General features: G+C 38.7%; 1 protein-coding gene across 1 annotated transcript in view; it reads left to right on the top strand.

The window, feature by feature from the left end:
* Nucleotides 1-26,228, top strand: part of LOC106086620 (division abnormally delayed protein) — a 489,548-nt gene that overhangs the window by 444,575 nt on the left and 18,745 nt on the right. The window contains exons 3-5 of the mRNA XM_059362923.1: nt 9,832-9,955; nt 14,133-14,561; nt 14,824-15,013. Coding sequence (XP_059218906.1) covers nt 9,832-9,955; nt 14,133-14,561; nt 14,824-15,013 — 743 coding nt within the window. The remainder of the gene's footprint in view (nt 1-9,831; nt 9,956-14,132; nt 14,562-14,823; nt 15,014-26,228) is intronic.

Here is a 26,228-nt window from a genome sequence, read left to right as displayed (position 1 = left end):
TCCATCTAAGACCTCTAAGCGCATAAATTAAGAACTGTTTCTGAACCGATTCAATTCTATCGATTTGGTGTCTATAACAAGGAGACCAAACAGCCAATGCATATTCCAATACAGATAAAAATAATTTTAAACAACAACAACTTTGGTCGAAAATACAACTATAAAAGTTGTTAATTTTCCTGCAACAACTTATTTTGAATCTCAACGATCCAAAACACAATTTTTTTGTTGAAAGGCGCTCTTTGCAAGCCTACATATAACAACAACAACAATATATCCATAAACAAGGCAAAAAAACCATCTAACCAGCCAACGCATGTGCTTTGCTTCGGGTGGTGGTGTTTTTCTTTTCTTTGTTCGGCTCGCGCTGCTTTGTCTCATTCGTTTTACTGTTGCTCTCGGATTTTTCTCTGTCACTCTCTACTATTATCCTTAAAAACAAAATTAAATAATTTTGTTGCCGCAGAGTATTGAACTCATGATCTCCAATATTGGGTAATATTTCGGTCCATTCGTATAAGAACTGCGCCTTGTTGAGGCTCGAAAAGCATATTCGAGAGATCAGTTTATATGGGAGCTATATAAGGCTATAGATCGATAAAGAATGGTCTTTATCAGACACGTATGTTGAAGCCGTTGTACATAATTTCATAATTTCCAAATCGGATAAGAATTGCGCCCTCTAGCTGCTCAAAAAGTCAGAATCCCAGATCGGTTTATATGGCAGCTATATCAGTTTATAGACCGATTTGAATCAAACTTAACACAAGTATTGGAAGTCATAACAAACAACTTAATGCTAAATTTCAGCCAAATTGGATGAGAATTGCGCGCTCTATTGGTTCAAGAATTCAAGATCTCAGATCGGTTTATATGACAGTTATACCAGATTATGAACCGATTTGAATCATACTTCACACAGTTGTTGGAAGTGATACCAAAACACCACGTGTGAGAATTGCGCCCTCTAGAGGCTCAAAAAGTCAAGACCCAAGATCAGTTTATGTGGCTGCTATGTCAAAACATGGACCGATTTGGCCCATTTACAATCCCAACCGACCTACACTAATAAAAAGTATTTGTGCAAAATTTCAAGCGGCTAGCCGAATGAATGAATGACGAAATTACTATACCCCCATTCTATGGTGGAGGCTATAAGAATAGACCCATTGATTCTAAAGAATCTACATTGCAGTTATAAAATTTAGAAGAAAAGACCGCAATAACCAAACAGAAAGTCTTGGTTCTTTTTCCTTTGTCTTGTCTGGATTCTTCAGTGTTAAACTTGATTGCAAACTTTCTTTAAATAATGTTAACACTGTCCTCGTCATTTAAAACAAAGAAACCGACAGGCCAATCAAGTGTAAGCAACCAACTGGTATGCAGTCATTTGCATTGCTTCAATGAGCAACTATAAAGTCATTTGGTGGCTTCTTACGAAATTTCTTACATATTTTAGAAGATAATTAATTAATTAAATTAAGTGTATTTTCTTGTAAAAATGCACAATGAATTTACACATTTTCTGGTTGGTATGTTTGGCAAGCAATGGGAAAGCAACAGCAAAACAGATGGCTGGTAACTCAAGAAAGTTTCAATAGTTTAAAAGTAACAGACGAACAGACGAAGTATGTTCTCCTTCCTCGCTTTAATCCTTTTAATTGCATCCTTCATTATGCCAATTTCGCATAGGAAGAAGTCTGCACAAAGATAGTTATAGAATGGCACCTTAAGAAGTTGTAAACAGTATAACAAAAACTTCATTTAGTAAATAAAAGCTATCAGTATCCGTGTTTCACAAGTTTTTATTCACTTTCGCCAAGTGACGACAAACATGTTTTACCCATGTAAATGGACTTCCAAATGAAACACAGTGATTATTTATCAAAATACATTAGCCAAGTAATTCAGAATCAACGCTCGTTAGCCAAGTCTCGCTTAGAAAATTTAGTCCACTGTTATATTTACAAGAGCGGAAAGGATTTCTTGTAGTTTATATTCTTGCCTTTTAAACAGGCTAATAACAGCATCTATTCTTCAGGTTCTTCATGCTGGTCATCCACAGCTTTTGCAGACAACGTTACTTACAATCTTTAGTTTATAAGCGTCTCTTTTATCAGTCTGACAGTGAACTATCAGGATGTCCGCTATAAGTGATACTTCTGTCAACGACGGCAATCCGATTAGTCTCTTAAGGTTAAGGTTGGGCCACCGAAGCGCAGAGATTAGCATGTCTGCCTATAACGCTGAACGCCAGGGTTCCATTCCTGGCAAGAAAATCATAAAGATTTTTCAGGGGTGGTTATCTCTTCCTAATGAAGAAGATATGGGGAAGTTCAGATACCAACGAAACATGAACATTCCATTAAGAAACAGTGGCAAACTTCTTACATATCACAATAAGTGCTGTCCGATTTCAGTTTAAGCTCAGTGATAAGGGAGCTCCTTCTCATTACCAAATCTAAACGGCGTGCCCAAGAGCGACACCTCTTTGGGGGAGAAATTTGTACAGGCCTACCATATCAAATGGTACAGTTCCTCACAAATGTCGCCAGCATTAGGAGGGAAAAACCACCGCTGATAAATTTTTTCTGATGTTCCCACGAAGATTCGAATCCAGGCTTTCAGCGTCATAGGCGGACATGCTTGTAATAAAAGAGACAAATCCATCGCATCGGAACAGGCACGAGTTATTAGATATTTCCTTTGTATTGGAGAATATCAGCTGAGGTCGTGTGTGACTGGGAAATTTTGGATGACCAAAGCTTCTCTGATCATCGCTACATTAGGTTCATCCTTGGAGAAAATGCACCAGAAGTGGTCCCTCGTGTGCGCAGAACAAAAAGGTGGATTGGGATAAATTTTGGCATTCACACTGCTTGGAGTGTAAACTGCGGAAGAAAGAGAAAACTGTCAAGGACATGTAGAGTCTCTTCAGTATTTGTCAAGGTAAAAGCCACAAGGACACCACAAGACTGGGACGTCATTGAAGCTGAGCTAAGAAAATACAAAGGCGAGCTGAAAAAGTCGCAGAACAAATCCTGAGTGGAATTCTACAATTCCGAGGAGTATATATGTCCGACGCCTCTAGACTACGGAAAATTCTAGCCTCCAAATCTATGGTGTACATTAAGAAGTCAGAGAATGTACGGACAATATCTAGTGAGGAAACACTAGAATAACTCTTCCACACCCATTTCCCTGGAAACTCCAACGCACAGTGGGATAGATTTAAAAAAAAAAATATTAAAAAAAACTAGCCACTAGAGAACGGATAGATATAACTCCTTGAAATTTTAAATGGTAGGAGCTGAACGGTTATCGTGATCATGTACGAAATAACCTGATATAGCTTTCATATAAACCGATCTCCCGATTTCACTTCTTGAACCCTTACAAGTCTTAATTTTTATTCGATGTGGCTGAAATTTTGCATGTGGTGTTGACTGATATGACTTCCAACAACTATGTCAAGTATGGTCCGATTTCACTTCTTGAACCCTTACAAGCCGCAATTTTTATCAGATTTGGCCGAAATTTTGCTTGCAGGCTCTCGAGATGGTGGTGGGTTTCCAAGATTCAGCCCGGCTGAACTTGGCACGCTTTTACTTGTTTTCTGTATGTAGGTACACATTAGATTTTATAAATATTACTGTTGCCTTGATTCCCTATATTGGCTCGCGATTCAGAGACGCTCCCCTTAAACCTTAAGTTGCCGCTTTTGCAGAGAAAAATAACTTCATTGTGGGAGGTGATGATAATGCACCTCACCAGACATGGGGAAGTTCGGGATATGAATGGACCGAATCGGAACAGGCATAGAGCTGGCAAACTGTCGATAATCGCAACATTCGATATTTACGATAGTTGTAATAATGAATAGCTATACTATCGTTAACTTCCCCTCGCCTATATTTCATATGAAAATTTAGAAGTAAGAATCAGGAGATCGATTTATATAGAAGCAATGTACGGACCAAATAAAACCAACTGACCAACCAGTCAGTTGAAAGTCATGAGGGAAATCAATGTAACAAATCTTAGCCTAATCGGATAAAAATTGCGCCCTCTATAGGCGCAAAGTATCTTAAAGGATGCATTCAGTATCGGATTGATTATTTTTGTTTAGCTTTGCAAAGAACTTAACTTTTGCGATAGTATCCATCGCAAAAATATCGATCGATATTCAGTCAAAAAATTAAATATCGATAGTATCGATAATGCCACCGATATTTTGCTAGCTCTAAACAGGCATAGTTTCTCATGCCTGTTTAGTTCCTTTTGTATCAGAATATCAGCAAAAGTATATGGGACTGGGAAGTTTTGGATGTGCATAACTTCTCCGATCATCGCTACATTAGCTTGAGCCTAGGAGAAAATACAGCAGAAGTGGTCCCTCGTATAAACAGAAGAAAGGTGGATTGGGATATATTTCGGTAAACACACTGCACGGAAGTCTAAACTGCGGAAGAAAGTAAAAACTGATCTACAATCTGTAGGTATGCCTCTAGCGACATGTCAATTAAGTCAATCAGGATAAAGTCCGATGGGCAATGGATGACAGTTGATCACAAAGTAATGGCTGTGAACGCTCAAAAATTAACTGGACCAATCTAGACTTGAGAGGTCTACTGTTGTTCTGTCGTTGGTCTCATGACAGATCACTGTCTATCGGAAAAATGCTGATAGACCGAAGATTGCAAGTAACGACTTTTGTGAGAGCTTCGAGAAAGAGGAGACTATAGAACATCTGCTGTGTGTGTTCCACTGGTTAACAGAAGAAGTTCCCATTTAGGGACCCATTGCTTTGAGGAATTGTCTGAATTAGTGGCTGTGTGCTGCCTTGTTGTACTTCAGCCGGATTACCGCTACGCAGACACCACCCCTCTGACTAGGCATTATACATTCTACATCGTCACAGGTAATCGGTATACGTTTGTCAATAGCCCTATATTTGCCCTTTACTTAATGTCTGATTTGAAATTTAAGTTCCTATCCAGCTAACTTGTTTTCCTCGTAAGGTGGTATGTGGCGTTTCTTATGTACCCCACTGATAGGAATATCTCTTTAAGACTTCTTTTACCTCTTCAATATTTATATTTAAACTGTCGAAAGTTAAATATTGTCATAACATACACCAGGATTTATTTAATTTCTTTAATGCTGACTATAAAAGGTTTCACTGAAGACAAGTACGAGTAAATCATTAATTCACATTGGCAACATATCTTTAACAAAAGAATAACCCCCCATACATCTTAATTGGATTCCTCTTACATTGTCTTAAACGCAACACTTACACAAGACATGTGTGCAGTTGACATTACAAGCACAGCAGGTCCAAACATTTCCATTTATAGGGCCTTTTCCCTATCTCTCTCATTCCACTCATTATAATAAATCGAAATTTAATTAAGAGAAATATTTCATCCTACACAAACAGAAAGATTCCATACTCATACCATAAGTTTACATGCGGATACATACAAACACATGTATGCGCAGAAATTTTCATAGATATTATGAAAATATACTATGTACATATACTCGTACATGTACAAATATTAGTAGCATACATTACATGCGAGGGTTGAGCTAAAAATTTTCCAACTACATCAACTATATATCATACAAGATTCAAATTAATAAGGACTGACTGCGATCAGTGGACACTACCCAACCTAATTAGGGAGCTAAGATGGAGGAGGATGTTCCGCAGATATAACACTGGGGCAAAGGTTAGCATGTCCGAGTGGATGGCCAGGGCGGCGTCGGTGACGTGATGGAACGGTGGATAGTTGACGAACTGCAAAGGCGCTCTGGACTGTCATCGACCGGAGGAGAACATGGAAGTTGCTGGCGTTCGCTAAGGGGTCAGGGGTCATAACCGGACACTGTGCCATAGGCCGCATGGCGGCGCGCATGGGAATACCGCACAATGACTTCTGAAGGAGTTGCCTGGATGAAGAGGAGACTATTGAGCACATGCTGTGTTCATGTCCGCGTCTGCAGGGACTTAGGCTCTCTTTTCTGGTAAGCCGGTTCTTCTGAACTTGCAAATGTACCTGTGGTAGGTCTCCTGAGATTTGTTGAAGGAATAGGATATTTCTCCATTCCTCCTGTTTTTCTGTTATTCATGTATAACCTCTAATCCGAGGTCTCACATCTTCCTTCTCTTCCCTTTCTTTCCAGGGTACCACAATGGGCCAGAGTGTCCTCCGAGTGAACTCACCTTTGGTGGGCAACCCACTCAACTTAACCTAACCTAATTTTTATACACTCCACCATAGGATAGGGCTAAATCGTCATTCTAAGCCGATTTAGCCCTATCCGTCCATCAGTCAAAAGCACGCTAACTTTCGAAGGAATAAACGCAGGCGCCTCTGAAATTTTGCACAAATACTTCCAATTGGTGTAGGTCGGTTGGAATTGTAAATGGGCGGCTATATCGGTCCAAGTTTTGATATGGCTGCCATGCAATTCTTACCCGATTTGTCTAAAATTTAGCATGAAGTGTTCTGTTTTAACATCTAACAACCGTGAAAAGGATGGTCCAAATCGGTTCATAACCTGAAATCTTGACTTCTTGAGCCGCTAGAGGGCGCAATTATAATACGATTTGGTTGAAATTGTGCACGATGTGTTGGCTCCCATATGAACACATCTCGGATCATGACTTCTTGAGCCACTACAGGGCGTCTCGATTTGTCCGAAATTTTGAATTTAGTATTTTGTTCTAACTTTCAACAATTGTGCCAAGTATGGTCCAAATTAGTCTATAATCTGATATATTGGGTTGCCCAAAAAGTAATTGTCAGTAATATAGTAGTAATATAGTCGGCGTTGACAAATTTTTTCAACGGCTTGTGACTCTCTAATTGCATTCTTTCTTCTGTCAGTTATCAGCTGTTACTTTTAGCTTGCTTTAGAAAAAAAGTGCGCGAAATTTTGTTTACATTTGTTTGTTTGGCGTCAATTTTAATATGAGTACCACATGTATTGAAAGAAATTCATTTAACAAACCGAATCAACGCTTGTGATATGCACCTTAAACGCAATGAATTCGATCCGTTTTTAAAACGAATCATAACTGGAGATGAAAAATGGATTGTTTACAACAACGTTAGTCGAAAACGATCATGGTCCAAGCATGGTGAACCAGCTCAAACCACTTCAAAGGCTGATATCCACCAAAAGAAGGTTATGCTATCTGTTTGGTGGGATTGGAAGGGTGTGGTATATATTTTGAGCTGCTTCCAAGGAACCAAACGATTAATTCGGATGTTTACTGTCAACAATTGGACAAATTGAATACAGCCATCAAGGAGAAGCGACCAGAATTGGTCAATCGTAAAGGTGTCATATTCCACCAGGACAACGCTAGACCGCACACATCTTTGGTCACTCGCCAAAAACTGAGTGAGGCTTGGCTGGGAACTTTTGATGCATCCACCATATAGCCCTGACCTTGCACCATCAGACTACCATTGCAATCCCATGGCAGCCGGTTGTATGTACCGGATTGACCCGATGAATTCCTTCATCGGCAAGGGCTGCCGCCTCAGTGTACCACACACTGCTACTACAACAACAACAACAACAACCATTTATTTCGATCTTTGCAGAACTCCTTAAATGGTAAAACTTTCGGCAATGATGAGGCTATAAAATCGCACTTGGTTCAGTTTTTTGCAGATAAAGGCCAGAAGTTCTATGAGCGTGGAATACTTAATTTGCCAGGAAGATGGCAAAAGGTTATCGAACAAAATGGCAATTATATATTTGATTAAAGTTCATTCTAAGTTTTATTAAAAATGCATTTACTTTCTTTTAAAAAATCCGCAATTACTTTTTAGGCAACCCAATAGTTCCCATGTAAAGCTATCTGGAATCTTGACTTCTCGAGCCGCTAGAGGGCGTCTCGATTTGTCCGAAATGTTGTATGAAGTATTTTGTTCTTACTTTCAACAACTGTGCCAAGTATGGTCCAAATCGGTTCATAACCTGATATAGCTGCCATATAAACCGATCTCGGATCTTGACTTCTTGAGCCGCTAGAGGGCGCAATTATTTTCCGATACGGCTGAAATTTTGCATGTAGCATTTTCTTTTAACTTCCTACAACTGTGATAGGTATGGTCCAAATAGGTTCATAGCCTGATATAGCTCCCATATGAACCTATCTGGGGTTTTGACTTCTTGAGCCACCAGAGGACGCAAGTTTTGTGCGATATGGCTGAAATTTTGCATGAAGTGTTTTGTTTTAATTGCCAATAATTGTGGTCTAAATCGGTTCATAACCTAATATAGCTCCCATATAAACCTATCTGGGATCTTGACATCTTGAGCCTCTAGAGGGCGCAATTATTATCCTAGTTGGCTAAAATTTTGCGTAATGAATTCCACAATTAAGGCCCCTATCGGTTTATAACTTGGTATTGCTTCAAAAGCATAGTAACTTTTATCCATTATCCTTTGTTTGCCTGTAAAGAGACATCGGGCAAAGAACTTGACAAATGCGATCCATGATTGAGGGTACATAAGATTTGGCCCGGCCGAACTGAGCATGCTTTTACTTGTTAGTATATAGAGCGCACAACAAGTCGATTGCTGGCTTAGGTGTATATCCATACTGGCATGGGGCCGACTAATTTTCTGTACTCTCTTGTCAACGTAATCTAACCTCAATTAACCTAACCCATCATTGAACTTGAAGTTGAATCGGACAGCACTCACCCCTGTTCCTTGATGGAATGTTCATGGGGAAATTTGCTTTTCATGGTGGCGTAGGTTTCTTGGTCTATATTTAGCTAATCTAGTTTAGTACATTTTTTCTAAGTCGATCTAGGTCCATTTTGCTGCAATATGGTAAAATCGCCTTCTTGTGCCGTTAGGCATTACACAAAGTTCAAATGATTGGCTCTATTCTATTTAACATTAGCCATATTGTCTCGTAATCCTGTTTTATCAAAATGTCAAAAGATTTATGACTCAACCCTCATATCATTACTAAGATAGTATGGCTAAAAGGAAAATGAAAGAGATGAAGATTAAAAGATAGATATGATCATGTGTATGTATGTATACAACATAGATTATAAACAAGCAAACACAGACATAGACACAATGACATTGTATCGAATAAAGACAAACTGTCTGATAAACTCAAAAAGTCTCTATGAAAGGCATTAAAAGATAATAAAATAAACAACAACAACAACCGCATCAGCAGCAGAAACAGAAACAGTAACAACAATAAGAAACTTGTAGATGATGTTATTAAATGAATCACTGTGGATACAGCCAAGTGATAACTCGTTATAATCATTGACATGACTGCTGTACATAACACACACACACACACACACACATGCATACATACATATGTTTTAGCGAATGGAGATGGCTGGCTAAATAAAAAGTTTACTTTATTAACTTGGCCCCAAACATAGGGAATATAAATGGAGCCGGGTAAACTGAAGTAACAGAAACATGTTTTCGACCATAACAAGAACAACCATCATAATCTTCATAATGTTATGGGGCTGGGCCGGATGGTTGACTGGCTTACTTAGTCTAATCAACATAATAAACATTTAATTGACACATTTTCCAAGAACTTTTGGCCAAATGGTCTGGCGAAAACCTTCAAGGCTAAAGTTAGATGAACTGTTTGGAAAATGCTGGTCGAGAATCTTTATTAGCTTGCGATGGCACTGTGTTTAATGGCAGTTACTTTTTCCCTCATTATTATTGTCTAACAAATATTTGATGTACACGTTTTGCTATGTCTTTTCTTAATGGTATTGTTGTTCTTTTTTCCCATTACAGCTCATGTCCTGGAACTGGCTCAACAATCTGAAAATCGTACCTTAAATGTATTCTCTCAAGTGTACAAACGTATGCTACCATTGTCAAGGAAACTTATTGTGCAATTATATTCTGAAATTACAAGGTAATTATGATGTGGAAGTGATTGAAGTGTTCTTTTCTTTCTGATTTCATTTTCCCTTTTCACGTTTAATCAGTGCAGATGAGAAATAATTCAATTAATTTGAGATCAAATAGGGGAATTTATAGGAGCTTCAATTTACTTTAGTAAAATAAAATTCATAAGCTCAGAATATTGTTTTCAAAAAATTAAATTTTTGACAAACTTTTTATGAAAATTTTCGTCGTACGTTGCTAAAGATTAGCTGAATACGACCTAATGCGCCTTTTTGTACAAGATGTACTCAAAATTGCATTTGCATATCTGTGATTTACTCTTCAATTGTTGAAACGCTACCTCTGCGCTTCATTCCAAATTCTGTTAAAAGTTTCTTACTCTACTAACAAAAACCTTTCCCATGTTATGGTAATCATCCCAAAAGTTCCAAATCGAAGTTTTGAAGGTAGAACTGGCCCCCTGTAACTCAACTCCAAATAAGGAAATCAGTTGTGTTCTCAGCTTTAGGTTAGGTTAGCTTAGGTTGAGAAGAGGGTGCAGATATTAGTCCGCCCCATGCCACTATGGACATACACCTAAGCCAGTAATCGGTTTGTTGTGCTAAAGTAACCTCTAAAAAGAAAATTTTAAGTTAGGTTTTCCATGCTACTTACAAAATCCTTAACTGTTTTTCATGCCACTCCCCTAAGTTGGTTCATGTTTGGTATTGTGTCCCCATCTAAGTGGCGGTATCTGTTAGACGCGAATACGCGGGCAATGACGAAGAAATGCTCCAACGTCTCATCCTCTTCCCCGCATGCCCTTCACATGCTATCACTTGCCCCACCGATTTTACATAAGTGAGCTTGTAGTACTATGTGACCCGTCATGATACCAATATCTATGCTGACCTCCTTCTTACTTCCTTTCATTAACAGCCTCGTCTTCTCACGATAGTATTTTCGCTGTCCTACCGACCATTTCGCTCTTCCACAATGTTGCATGCGCATTCGTCGCCCACTCCCTTAACTCGGACTGCGTCGACCCGAAAGGCTTCGGGTAAACCAAGTTTATTGACGGCAGTCCTCTGACCTTCACCGCCAAGTCGTCTGTCCATTTATTTCTACTTACTACGTTATGGCCCGGTACCCAAACGATGCGGTTTTTGCCATCCTCAGAGAAGGCGTTAATCTCCTTCTTACACTGCAAGACTGCGCGTGACCTTACCGTCCTGGTTGTTATTGCCCTAATGGCAATTTCACTGTCGATAAAGATGTTCACACTCGATGTCCTCGCGTTAGCACCACACCACTTCACGGATTCCGTGATCGCCCGGATCTCCGCCTGCTGGACCGTATTATGGTCAGGCAGTCTAAAACAGATCTCAGTCCCTGGGTTCTCAATGTAGACCCCCAGGCCCACTCTGTCCTCTAGCTTTGATCCATCCGTGTAACATGATCTTCCAGATGGCAATACTAGGGTTCAGTCTATCCAAGACTGTGCCGATGGCAGCAGTGCCTCTCACTCAACTTCAAGGTTCATCTCAAGTATCCGATCGCAAACCTGTTCCCTTCCTTCCAGATTTTCTATCGTCGCCTCGATTATACCGCGATGGTATGAGCTGCTCCCATCCCCAAACCATTCTCCCATCGCCTTAAGTCTCATAGCCGCAGTGGCTGCCTCATACTTAATCTGCATGTCAATGGGTCGGATATCTAGAATAGTCTCCAGTGCCCTAGTGAGCGTGGTCCTCATCGCTCCGCATATGCCAAAACAACATGTTCTCTGAACTTGTTGTATAGTCCTTATGATGCACTTTTTCTCCATAGCAGTCCACCAAACTACTGAGACGTAAGTAAGTATTGGTCTAATCACGCTCCTGTAGAGCCAGTGGACTATCCTCGGATTCAGGCCCTATTTCGAGCCTTCGGCCCGTCTACTTAGTACCCAACATCTGTGAGCCTTCTCAGTACGCTGCTGAATGTGATACTTCCAATTCAGTTTCCTGTCCAAGATCACTTCTAAGAATTTGACCTTGTCATATATCGAAATCGTCGTAGTGAGGAAGCGTGGTGCATTAAATTGGCCCACCTTCGTCTTCTCTGGGTTAACATTGAGACCTCTGTGTCTAGCCCAGTCATATGCCATATGCAAGACCCTTTCGGCCCTTCTGCATAGCTCGTTCGGATCCTTAACCGTCAGCGTAGCAGACGGGTTCAAATCCCTCCTCAGTCAGCATCCGTAATAGGTCATTTATGGTGGTCACCCATAGGAGTGGCGATAAAATGCCCCCCTGTGGCGTGCCCTGTGCCACTTTTTCCCTTATATTTATGCCATGGGACACACAATTTGCCCACCTGTGCCTTAGCATATGGTTTATCCAGTCTCTAAGGTCCGGTCCACGTGGTACTGGTCTAAAGATTGGATCAGAATGTCGGTCCGCGCATTGTAAAAAGCCTCCTCGATGTCAATGCATACCGCCAGTGTGTACGTTTTGGCATCGAAGGATTCGTTTATTTAATGCACAAGCACGTGCAAGGCAGTCTCCACCGACCTACCCTTGACAAATACAAATTTGTTTGTATTTGAGCAGTTCGCTGGATGTCCTACTCTTTATCATGGTATCCACAATACCTTCCATACCTTTTGAGTAGAAAGGACGTAAGGATCATGGTTCTGTAGGCCTTTGGTGTCGCAAAACTTGCCTTGCCGGGTTTGGGTATAAACACCACCCATGCCTCCTGACAGGTTTTCGGAGTATGTGCAAGTCCTAGGCACGCTGTGAAAATATTGGCCAGATGACGCGCCGGAAATATTCCATCAGGTCCAGGTGACTTAAATGGTTTGAAGCTCCTCAAGGAATCCTTCACCATAAATTCCGTAACTATAAACCTTCGATCAACGTCATTATTCCAAGATTCCGATGTCTCCGTGAGTCCCTTCGTATCCTGTGGAAAATAGGAAAGAAATCATCTGTCAGATCTTATTTGACTATCCCGGAATTTTCAACAAAAGGATAGTCCGTGGTCGAATGTTGTGGATGCCTTGGATAATTTGGTAACAATGCACATTCGCTCCAAAACTGGCATTGTATCAGTGATTAAACAATTGGATGGCAAGCTATCGGAGACGCGAATAAGTTGGGATGGTTTCGAGTTAAGGTTTTGAGGCTGAAGTCGGGATTAATAAGCCGGAGTTCGGTTCGGAGTTGAGCGCGCTTGTCCTAATTCCGAACGGCACTGCGACTCCGGCTTAATACTCTCACTCCGAGTTAGTCTCGGACCAAGGATCGGAGTCGAGAGCCAGGCTCTGCAGCCCTGGTTTCGACATGAACTTCAGGCCCGGTCATGTGCTAATAGACCCTTGCTATAATCATAGCAAATCTTTTTGAACCAAAAAGCCAATCTTCCTTCCGGCGGGTACATTATTGAAACCTTTCGAAACTTCTGATTGCTAAGAAATCATCTGCCACATCTTATTTGACTATCCCGGAACTAGTTTGTTCAGCTAGTTCACTAGTTCTGTTAATTTAGTGGCGTGGTTTCGTTCCTTTCAGTGGCTTTTTATTGAACTAGTTCGTTTTCGTTTACCTCTGCTGGTGACTCATTTTCAGTCCAAAAGTTTCCAGGTTACCAATTTGCCTGCCGGCAGGTTCATTATTGAAACCAAACGAAACTTCTGATTGCTAAGAAATTCTCTGTCACAACTTCTTTGACTATTCCGGAATTTCAACAAAAGGATGAAAGACTAGTGAAATGGAAATCTTTTGGTTTCCTAGATTAGAATACGACCCATGTAACTAATAATCTCAAAGTTATATACGACAAGATGATACAAGCAGAGCAAACCGCTTAATCGACTAGCTTGTTCAGCTAGTTCACTAGTTCCGTTCATTTAGTGACGTGTATTGTTCAGTTCGTTCATTTTAATGGATTGTTTCATTGAACTAGTTCGTTTTCGGTAAGTTCTAGGAAAACGTTTAACGCGAGACTTTTTTCGAGGACGGTAAAGAATTAAGATTCAAAAAAAACATTACAAAAAAATTCTGCAAAATTTATTTTACATCAAAACTTGTGTAATACTTTGTAATAATTCTTTTGAGAGATAATTTAAATTACTTTAACTTATTACCTGGTACCATAGCAAATGTAATTAATTGAAAAATGTTTAATGTTTATTCAACTCTCGTGTTTTTAACCTGCAGCAACATAAAATCGACCGGATCCAATGCACTCAATGCCAATACACTGGAGTCTGTCATACATAAATTCTTTGTCAATCTGTTTCCTGTCGCCTACCACCAAGTCGTCCATTTGAATAAGCAAAGCTATGGAGAATTGCATGAGGATTACATTAATTGCTTAAAACATGTGTATGACGATGTGCAACCCTTCGGTACCATACCCAAAGAAATCAGTCGAAATTTAATGCAAAGCATCCAAACGGCTCACATCTTCATCAACGCCCTGCACCAAAGCGCCGAGGTACTAAGCGAAACGGATGACTTGTATGCGGCACATCTGAGTGAAAGCTGCCAGAGGCATCTGCTCAAGATGAGTTATTGTCCTCGTTGTAATGGTTTGCTGAAATCCCATGTGAAAACATGCTACAGCTATTGCATGAATGTTTTGAGGTATGTATGTTCGAGTTCTTTGGTAAAGGATAAACGAGAATGATCATCACTCTTTTTTATACTTCCTGTTTGGAATTGGTCCTTTGGCTTTTAATTAAATTTTATACAAAGTGAATTTCTTTCTACCATCCTCCACCACCACCCACAAATATTTGTTTGGGGTTTCTTTAGCATTTTCCTTTTCTCATTTATCATGACGTTGTTGTTGTCGTTGTTGAATTTTTTTCTCATTTATCCTGTTGTTGTTCATTTTCATTTGCAGAGGCTGCTCGGCTCAATATGCTGGTGTTCTGGACAGTCCATGGTCGAATGTTGTGGATGCCTTGGATAATTTGGTAACTATGCACATTCGCTCCGATACTGGCATTGTAACAGTGATTAAACAATTGGATGGCAAGCTATCGGAGACAATAATGAAAGCCATGGAAAATGGTCCTGAATTGGAGAAATTGGTAAGTGCCACAAGCCACAAGAAATCTACACTCACATAACTAAAATAGCCAAAGAAATAGAAGAGGCAAGGTGATGTAGGGCAGCACAATGTCAGGGAAGCCAATTAGGCAAATGAAAACTTAATGAAAGTACTTAAGCAAGGCGACTGTGGTGGCAAAGATTTTTTCTACATTTTCACATATGTGTCTAATGAGTTTCAAGTTGAATTTCCAAATGGCAATAAAATGTTAAAAAGCCTTTTAAAAAGCAAATCGATTAGTTGCTCTATATGGGACTTGATTAAGGTTATGCAAATGTGCCCGATTTAAGTTTAAGCTCAATGATAAGGGGCATCCTTTTTACAGCCGAGTCCGAACGGCCTGCCGCAGTGCGACATCTCTTTGTTGAGAAGTTTTTACATGGCTGACATACCAAATGAATGGTACAGTACCTCACAAATGCCGTCAGCATTGGAAGGAGATAACCACCGCCGAGAATTTTTTCCTATGTTCTCACCAGGTTTCGAACCCAGGCTCTCAGCGGCAGACAAGCCAACCTCTGCCCTACGGTGGCCGCAGCGAAATCGGATTATGAATGCCCTTTAAATTGGCCCATGACTTTAAATCGGGTGATCGGTGTATATGACATCAATCCGGGGATATTCAAATATAAACCGGTTTGGACCCGGAGTTGTGGGGCCCTAACACAACTCACTGTCTCAAATTTCAACGAAATCGTATATCAGATGTGGCTTTAATGGCTCTTAAATCAGCAAATCGGTCTATATGATGGCTATATCAAGATATAGTGCGACATGGCCCATCTTCGAACTTAACCTGCATATAGAAAAACAAGTAAACACGGGCTAAGTTCAACCGGGCCGAATCTTGGGTACCCACCACCATGGATTCCGGTACAAATGTACCCTAATTAACTGAGTTTGTATTTGATTTTTTTTTTTTTTTTGGTCTCAAAAATGCATATCGGGATATCGATACTTAGAAGGGCATATACGATTAGGATAAAACTTGACCCTGATATTGTAAATCATAAGACAGAGTTTTGGGCCAAATCGGATGAAAATTCAGGCTTCTATAGACTCAAGAAATCCAATCCGGGGATCGGTTTATATGGGGACTATATCTGTTTATAGACCAATTCGGATCTTACTTAGCATGAATGTTGAAAGTCATAACTCAAGTCTTTGTTTCAAATTTCAGCCAACTCGGATGAAAATTGAGGCTTCTATAGACTCAAGAAATCAAATCCGGAGATCTGTTTATATGGGGGCTATATCTGTTTATAAACCGATTTGAATCATACTCGGATGGATGTTGAAAGTCATAACACAAGTCTTTGTTCCAAATTTCAGCCAAATCGGATGAAAATTGAGGCTTATAAGGACTCAAGAAGTCAAATTGCAACGACCTACATCAAAAAGAAGTATTTGTGCAAAATTTCAAGCGGCTAGCTATACGCGTTCGACCGCTACCGTGATTTCGACAGACGGAGGGACATTGCTAGATCGACTCAGAATGTTGAGACGATCAAGAATATAAATACTTTATGGGGTCTTAGATCAATATTTCGAGGTGTTACAAACGGAATGGCTAGATTGGGGTATACTAATCTTCCTATGGTGGTGGGCATACAAATTGTATGTTCGCTGGCCGCTTTTCACAACCTTTTTTAGTGTATCCTGGATTTCATGGCCCCGTTGCCCTCAACAGGCTTCTCATAACTACTGGATTGGTCATTTCATTAGATTGAGGTTCCTTTTTTAAGTAGAAGACTCTTCTGAAACCCTTTCTTGACTTTGGCGGAAGGATTGTAAAAATGTTCAGATTCAATTATAAAATTAATTGTATTTATTAATTTTTTAATTGAAAATGGCAAAAATTTCAATCTCGACTGTATTTGGAGAAAACTTATATTCAATTGAAAAATAATTGAATCAACTAATGTTTTAAGTAAAAATAGTTTTTAATTGAAATTCAATTTTTAATTGAAAATTTTTTTTTCTGTGTAAATGATGCTGCACTAAATCCAAGTTGAGACCACGATTTTGCAAATGCAAATTTTGCCCATGAACATTCCACTAAGGAACAGAGGCAAACTTCTCACATATCAATGAGTGCAGTCCGATTCTAGTTTAAGCTCAATGATAAGAGGCCTCCTTTTTATAGCCGAGTCCGAACGGCATGCCGCAGTTCGACACCTCTTTGGAGAGAAGCTATATCAGGTTATAGACCGATTTGATCCATTTTTATCGCAGTTGTTGAAAGTCATAACAAACAACTTCATGCGAAATTTCAACCAAATCGAATAAGAATTGCGCCCTCAAGTGGTTCAAGAAGTCAAGATCCAAGATGGGTTTATATGGCAGCCATATCAGGTTATGAACCGATTTGAACCATACTTAGCACAGTTGTTGAAAGCACCACGTGCAAAATCTCAGCCAAATCGGAAAGGAATTGCGCCCTTTAGATGCTCAAGAAGTCAAGACCCAAGATGGGTTGATATGGCAGCTATATCAAAACATGGACCGATTTGACCCATTTACAATCCCAACTGACCTACACTAATAAGATGTATTAGTTCAAAATTTGAAGCGGCTAGCTTTACTCCTTTGAAAGTTAACGTGCTTTCGACAGACGGACGGACGGACATGGCTAGATCGACTTAAAATGTCATGACGATCAAGAATATACAGGGTGGCTGATGAAAGCCGCTACCAAAAAAAAATGTAATAACTTTTTTTCTATTTAATAATAATAATTTAATAATTAATTTAATTAATTAATTAATTAATTTAATTAATAATAATTTAATAATTAATTTAATAATTTAATTTAACATGAATAAAAGAAAAATGTATTCCATACACCGAAAAAAAAATGTAGCAATATTCATCATTGTAGCAATATTCATCAGCCACCCTGTATATACTTTATGGGGTCTTGGATGCATATTTCGAGGTGGTACAAACGGAATGACGAAATTAGTATACATAGTCACTTTTTAAAATTCTACACATGTACAACTTGACACTGCTGCAACGCAATAAAAAGACTACCAAACAGTAAAACATTGCTCTTGGTGGTTGTTTGGCAGAACTCAAAATTACAGAGTTGAAAGCGTTTACATCGTTTAAATAATCAAAAAGGCAATTCATTACAAGAAGTGCAACTTAGTTGATGCTACATTCACAATTTCAGTTTGCAAAGATAATTAGTTATACCTACCACTCACATATGTACGCATGTGGATATATGAGAAGGGCCATGCAAACATTTTTAATCGCCAAACAATCTTTCGCGAATCTTCTCGAAGAAGGTTACGTTCGCTCACATGGTCATCTAAGCGTCGTAGACGATTCCCCCGTCATGAGGAGTTGTGTCACCATGACGAATCTTCTGGAAGAGATCTTCTATATGGGTTGCTAAAAAGTAAGTCAAAAGAGTCTTGGAAGATCCTACAATGGCGCAAGAAACGTGTGACAAACAAATCGGGTGACAAATCAAAGCTTTGAAAGATTAAAAAAATACTCTTCTAGAAGAGTTGGCATAACTCGCCTGGACGATTAACAAATAAGTGTTTTGGAATATATATTTAATATTGCTCTAAGAGGGTTGCGCGTCAATCGCTTAGAAGATCTAAAAACGCTTGACAAGATTAGTTTTTCATCAAAAACGTAACAACTACGAAAAAACTAAAAAAAAATAGTTTTGTTTACTTGTCATATTCGTTATGTAAATACCAATCGCCATATAAGCAAGGTGAGAATTCTCCTTGGTGTTGTGAAACATAACAAAACATCGAATAACATAATTCAATACAAGTCCTAAACGCACCACGTAAGATAATAAAAACAATCGCGAAAAGTTAACTCAGGTGATTAATAAACAAATCCTCTGGACGAGTATAACGCAATACACAAGTCTTTGTCGACGATTAGTACGCAACGTAATAATCGTCGCGAAGAGTTGCTAAACCTTCCGCACACGCAATGGATTGCCCAATAGTAACCTAGAAGAGTGTTTTACGAGTCATACGGAAGATTATAACGAAATGGGTTGTAAGAGAATCGTCGCGAAGAGTTGCCAAAACTTCCGCACATGCAATGGATTGTCTAATGATAACCTAGGAGAGTGTTTCACAAGTCATACGCAAGATTTTAACGAAATGGATTGTAAGAGAATCGCCGCGAAGAGTTGCAAATACTTCCGCACATATAATGGATTGTCTAATTATAACCCAGGAGAGTGTTTAACAAGTCATACGGAAGATTATAACGAAATGGGTTGTAAAAGAATCGCCGCGAAGAGTTGCTAAAACGTTTGCACATGAATGGATTGTCTAATGATAACCTAGGAGAGTGTTTCACAAGATTATAACGAAATGGGTTGTAAAAGAATCTCCGCGAAGAGTTGTCAAAACTTCCTCACATGCAATAGATTGCCCAATAATAACCTAGAAGAGTGTTTCACAAGTCATACGAAGGATTATAACGAAATAGGTTGTAAGAGAATCGCCGCAAAGAGTTGCCAAAACTTCCGCACACGCAATGGATTGTCCAATGGTATTGTTTCGCGACTAATACGGAAGAAAAATTGGGTAAAAGTCTTCTAAAATATTGTTTTACTCATTGGGTGGACGAACACTCTTCCAAAATTGTGAAAATTGTTTGTTGGGGAACTCTTCCCATTTACCCACAGCAGAGGAAGCCAATTTTGTCTAATTGTATGCACATGTGAGTGCGTGTGCTGTGAAATGTGCATATGTACCTGTGCTTATTAAAAGTGTTAACATGTCTTTGTAGTGTAAATAACAAGAGATTGCAATTTGCAACTATCGTTGGCATGACTTTCGACACGATTATGTAGCCAAGGAAATGAAAGGAAAACGTGTGGCAAAGTTAGTTGACAACCTTAAGCGTTTAAGGACATTTTAATTTTAGTGCAGAAAAATGGACTTCCAAAACCTAGAATAGACTTCACAGTTCTCAGCTCATTAAATAATTAAATAAATAAATACAAATAAATAAATTTGAATGTAAAATTTTTTAATTGAAACATTTTCAGTTCCGTGACTGAAGTAATTAGTTAATTTCAGTTAACCAAATTAATGAACCAAGTTCCAAAAACAAGTAAAAGAGTGCTAATTTCGGCCAGGCCGAATCTTATATACCCTCTACCCTGTGTCGCATTTGTCAAGTTCTTTGTCCGGTAACTCTTTATAAGCAAACAAAGGATAATGGATAAGAATTGCTATGCTATTGGTGCTATATCAGGTTATGAACCGATTCGGAGCATACGTGATTTGAATGTTGGAGACCATAGTCAATGTTCAAAATTTGCAATCAAATCCGATAAGAATTGCGCCCTGTAGGGGTTCAAGCAGTAAAATCGAATGATATATCACGTTATGGATCGATTCAGACTATATATTGCATGTATGTTGAAGGTAATGGGAGAAGTCGTTGCTCAAAATTTTTAACCAACTCAGACAAGAAATGCGACCACTAGGGGCCCAAGGAGTGCAATAGGGATGTTGGTTTATATGGAAGCTTTATCAGATATTAGACCGATTTAAACCATACGTAACACTTAAGTTGAAGGTCAAAGGAGAAGTCACTGTGCAAAATTCCAGTCAAATCGGATAGGAGTTGCGATCGGTGGAGGATTAAGAAGTATGATCGGGAGGCCGGTTTATATGGGAGTTATATCAAAAGATGAAACAATATGACCCATTTATTCCAATTCCAATCCGGCCCTAATTAAAATTTCAAGCTGCTAGCTTTATTCCTCCGAAAGTTTGTGTACTTTCGACAGACATGGCTAAATCGACTTAGGTTAGGTTGAAAAGAGGGTGTGGATATTAATCCGCCCCATGCCACTATGGACATAAACCTATGCCAATAATCTTTTGTTGTGCGCCCTAAAAACTAAAAAGTAACCTCGAATAAGTAAAAAGTCGTTAAGTTCGGCCGTGATGAACTTTGGATACCCACCACCTCGGGTATATATGTAAACCACCTTTCGTCAAAATCCGGTGAAAAATTCATACCTTATGCCCCATAGCAGCTATATCGAAATCTGTTCCTATTTGGCCTTACTACTAATAATATCGGTCTATATGGCTGCTATATCCAAATCTGGACCGATTTGGGCCAAGTTGCAGAAAAATTTCGAAGTGCCTAACACAATTCACGGTCCGAAATTTAGGCGAAATCGGACAATAAATGCGCTTTTTATAGCCACAAAACCTTAAATCGAGAGATCGATCTATATGTCAGCTATATCCAAATCTAGACCGATCTGAGCCGAATTGAAGAAGAATGTCGAATGTCCTAACACAACTCACTGTCCCAAATTTCGGCTGCATCGAAATTAAGTCAATCCATTTGCAACACATCAAAATATCAAGTTCCGACCCTACAAAGTATTTATATTTCAGATTGTCGTAAAATTCTAAAACAATCTAACAATGTCCGTGTGTCTGTCCGTCCGTCTGTTGTAATCACTCCACAGCCTTCTAAAATTGAGATATTGAGTTGAAATTTTGCACTTTTTGATGCATGCTGGTTAAGTTCTTGAACGGGCCAAATCGGACTATATTTGGATAAAGCTGCTATATAGACCGATCTGATAAAGGGTCGAATGCCCATAAATGCTTTATTTTTTCCGATTTCGCTGAAATTTGAAACAGTTGGTTATTTTAAGCCTACCGATATCTGACCTTAATATGGTTCAGTTTGGACTATATTTTGATATAGCTGCCATATAGACCGATCTCCCGATAAGGGGTCTGAAGCCCATAAAAGCTTTCTTATTTAACCGATTTCGCTGAAATTTGAAACAGAGGGTTATCTTACGCCTCCTGATGTCTGACTTAAATATGGATCAAATCGGACTATATTTAGGTATAGCTGCCATATAGACCGATCTCCCGATTAAGGGTCTGAAGCCCATAAAAGCTCTATTTATTACCCGATATCGCTGAAATTTGAAACAGTGGGTTATCTTAAGCCTCCTGATGTCTGACTTAAATATGGACCGAATCGGACTATATTTAGATATAGCAGTCATATACACCGATCTGCCGATAAAGGATCTAAAGCCCATAAACGCTTTATTTTTTAACCGATTTCGCTGACATTTGAAACAGTGAGTACTTTTGCGCCTATCAACATGGGACCCAAATATGGTTCAGATCGAACTATATTTAGATATAGCTGCCATATAGACCGATCTGCCGATAAAGGGTCTAAAGGCCATAAAAGCTCTATTTATTACCCGATTTCGCAGAAATTTGAAACAGTGAGTAGTTTTGGTTCGGATCGGATTATATTTAGATATAGCTGCCATACAGACCGATCACCCGATAAAAGGTCTGAAGCCCATAATAGCTTTATTTTTTAACCGATTTCGCTGAAATTTTAAACAGAGTAGTTTTACGCTTCCCAACATCCGACTCGAATATGGTTCAGATCGGACTGTATTTAGGTATAACTGACATATAGACCGATATGCCGCTTAAGGATCTAAAGCTCATAAAATCTTTATTTATTACCCGATTTTGTTGAAATTTGAAATACAAAGTTCAACAGTGACTTATATTTATTAGACCACTCAATGTCCGTGCCGAATTTGGGTGCATAAGTTATCCAATTTTCACCGGATTGTGACGAAAGGGTATTTACATATATACCCCAGGTGGTGGGTTCGGTCCGGCCGAACTTACTGCCTGTTTAATGGTTTTTTTTTTCTTTGGCAAAGGCGGGCATATACATTTTCAAGTCGATAGGCGCATATTAGAATTTTATTTTAGATAGATGATTTCTTCAAAGAAATTTCTTAGAATTTTAAGAAGTTTACGTTCCATACAATTACAAAATATCAACCAACATTGTTGGGCGTCAAACCAATATTTCGATGTGTTAGAAATGGAATGACGGTATTAGTATTCCCCATCCTATGGTGGCGGGTATAAAATAGATAATACAAGCTATTAGTAGCTTCTTCCTTCTTCTTCTATGACCCTTGATAAACTTTGTATACTTCCTTGCGCTCCCGGTTAGCCTGTTGTTAACAACAATCTTGTTGTTCATTAATTGGTATGCAATTCAACAGCTAATTAAATTCTAGTAAACATTTCCAACCCTTCTAACCATTCACGCTTTCTTCAACAAGACTTCTCCACCACTCTCGGTCCATGCAAATGGGCAAGTAAACAGGTAAACGTCTTTGCAGCTCTTATCAAGAAAATGAATTGAAGAACAAGTTGCAATAACAAAAGAAAAAGAAAAAGAGGAAAATAAAAAAAAATATTGCCGCAAAATGAAAAAGAACTAATTTATGTACTCGTAATTTTATTATTCAAAGCACAGATAGAAGTTGTACACCACACTCACTTGGGTTCTATGTTGCATACAACTTTGATGCATTTACCTATTCAAGCAGCTACGTTAAATGACAAGTAGAAGTAAAATTTGCCTAAGGACCGTTTTCGCAATCTCAAGTTTTAAATTACAAGATTCCGTAATCGAATACCATTGTTGTATTTGTTGAAAAAAGGCATAACTAAGAACTACCGATAAAAATGGAATATTATTAAAGTGGTCCTGAATCTCTTAAATAATTCATTAGGTTACCAAGTTGTGTTTTTTTTCCTTTGAATGTTTACATTATATCTAAACTGATAATAATAATTCTTTCTGCATGTTGTTTCAAAGCAAGTTTGTTTCACTTTGCATTGTCGCGTTTTAATTGGAAAAGACAACTGCGATAGCTGCCAAAGTAGAAATTACACGAACAGCTTGTTTTATTATCTAATCTTGAAATAATTGTGGTTGGCAACACTTCATTGCCATTTATCATTGCATTGACAGCTGAGTAAAATTGGGCGATGATATGATATGTATACCACCCAGCTAAGAATATGATCAGACTTTGTCTGACGTCCGACATGTCTGCACATATTCGGACGAAACATGCGACAATTCTTAGTAAATCCGGAAAGAAATCGGTTCGAGGGATTCTTTTTTTGTTTCTGTTCCGAAATTTAGGAATGTAAAGCTTCTGTCAACAAACTGACTCTTTTTATTATATTTTTCAAACAAACAACATTAAAGGAACAAGCTAGTCTACTTAGTTTCATCAAAAGTTTCTTATAAATACGAGTATTAGAAGTTATCATATTACAGTTCGGCCAACCTGACAATATGATTGCCCACAATCATGATATAAAAATTGTGTATATTATATAAGTGTGACCAATAACATAAATCTATAACCTAGGTGTCAACCATTTCCGAAGTCGCTTTGCTTCAATTATACCCTTTTATGGGATCTGTGTCAGTTGACAATTGTCAACATCTCTCACAACGTAGCGATCATTATCTAATACTTTTTCAATAATGTAGGGACCACGATATTTTTCACAAAATTTCTTATTCTTCCCAACTGTATTGGCAATATTCATAATAACAACATAATCACCCTCATCGTAACGTTTTGCCGGTTCATGATGTTTGGAAAAGTATAATTCGTTGTAGTTCTGAGATCGCTGTATAGAATTCAATGCCTTAACCCTCATATCCCTCAAATTTAGTTTCTCCTCATTACCCATTTTCTCATCTAGATATTCCGACAGCTTATCTACCACCACCCCTCGTTGATTCGTTCCAAAAAGTAACTTCGCTGGGGTTTCCTTTGTAGAACTGTGAACACAGTTATTGATAGCATATTCCACCTGGGACAATTTCAATGACCAATCGGAATGATCTATTGGGTCACTCAATTTGCTCAACATGGACTTAATAATACGATTTACATGCTCAACCTGCCCATTTGCTTGTGGAGAGGCAACCGCCACCTTAACATGATTAATATTATTTTTCAAAATGAATTCAGAAAACTCCAATGACGTAAAACATGATCCTCTGTCCGAGATTAGGCGTCTTGGTCTACTGTAATAACTAAAATACTTTTCGAGAGAACAACAAACCTCCTTAGTGCTCGTCGAATTTACAGGATAAAGTCGAACAAATTTTGTAAAAGAATCAACTACCACTAAGATCGCTGTATAGAATTCAATGCCTTAACCCTCATATCCCTCAAATTTAGTTTCTCCTCATTACCCATTTTCTCATCTAGATATTCCGACAGCTTATCTACCACCACCCCTCGTTGATTCGTTCCAAAAAGTAACTTCGCTGGGGTTTCCTTTGTAGAACTGTGAACACAGTTATTGATAGCATATTCCACCTGGGACAATTTCAATGACCAATCGGAATGATCTATTGGGTCACTCAATTTGCTCAACATGGACTTAATAATACGATTTACATGCTCAACCTGCCCATTTGCTTGTGGAGAGGCAACCGCCACCTTAACATGATTAATATTATTTTTCAAAATGAATTCAGAAAACTCCAATGACGTAAAACATGATCCTCTGTCCGAGATTAGGCGTCTTGGTCTACTGTAATAACTAAAATACTTTTCGAGAGAACAACAAACCTCCTTAGTGCTCGTCGAATTTACAGGATAAAGTCGAACAAATTTTGTAAAAGAATCAACTACCACTAAAATGTGTTTTCTTTTCGATTTTAATGATGGAAGTGGTCCGAAGTGATCCACGTGTATCGTATCGAATGGCTCCGCCACCTTTGGAATGCTGTACATGTTCTGTTGGTTTATTCTAGCTGGAGCAGCATAAATGATACATTTTATACAATTCTTAATGAAGCTATCTATCTTATTGCGCATGTCTGGGAACCAAAAATTCTCTCGAATCTTATAATAACATTTATCTGTCCCCAGGTGTCCAAGCTTCTCATGTATCATTCTTATCACATTATCTTCCATTTCCTTTGGGACATATAAACAAACGGTTGCACCCACTTTCTTAAATAAGAGACCGTCTATTAGGTCAAAATCACATATCTCTTCCTTTTCCAAACGTTTACATAAGTCCTTAATAACAGGATCTCTAGCTTGGGTCAGTTGAATTTGGACATCGAGTTGATTCGAATCTACAGAGCAAATCATGTTACATCCCACATGAGGGGATATTTCCTTTTCTATACATCTGCTTAACATATCCACATGACCCATAGAAGAACCCTTCCTGTGTTCGATAGAATAGTCATAGTTCTCTAGTTCCAATGCCCAGCGGGATATCCGAGGATTAACTTGTCTCTTGTTCAAGGTCATTGTAAGTGAATTG

Source organism: Stomoxys calcitrans, chromosome 1 (genome assembly GCF_963082655.1).
Source record: "Stomoxys calcitrans chromosome 1, idStoCalc2.1, whole genome shotgun sequence".
Taxonomy (NCBI): Eukaryota; Metazoa; Arthropoda; class Insecta; order Diptera; family Muscidae; genus Stomoxys; species Stomoxys calcitrans.
Note: the sequence above shows the minus strand (reverse complement) of the source record. Positions and strands in the feature narration are given on the sequence as shown.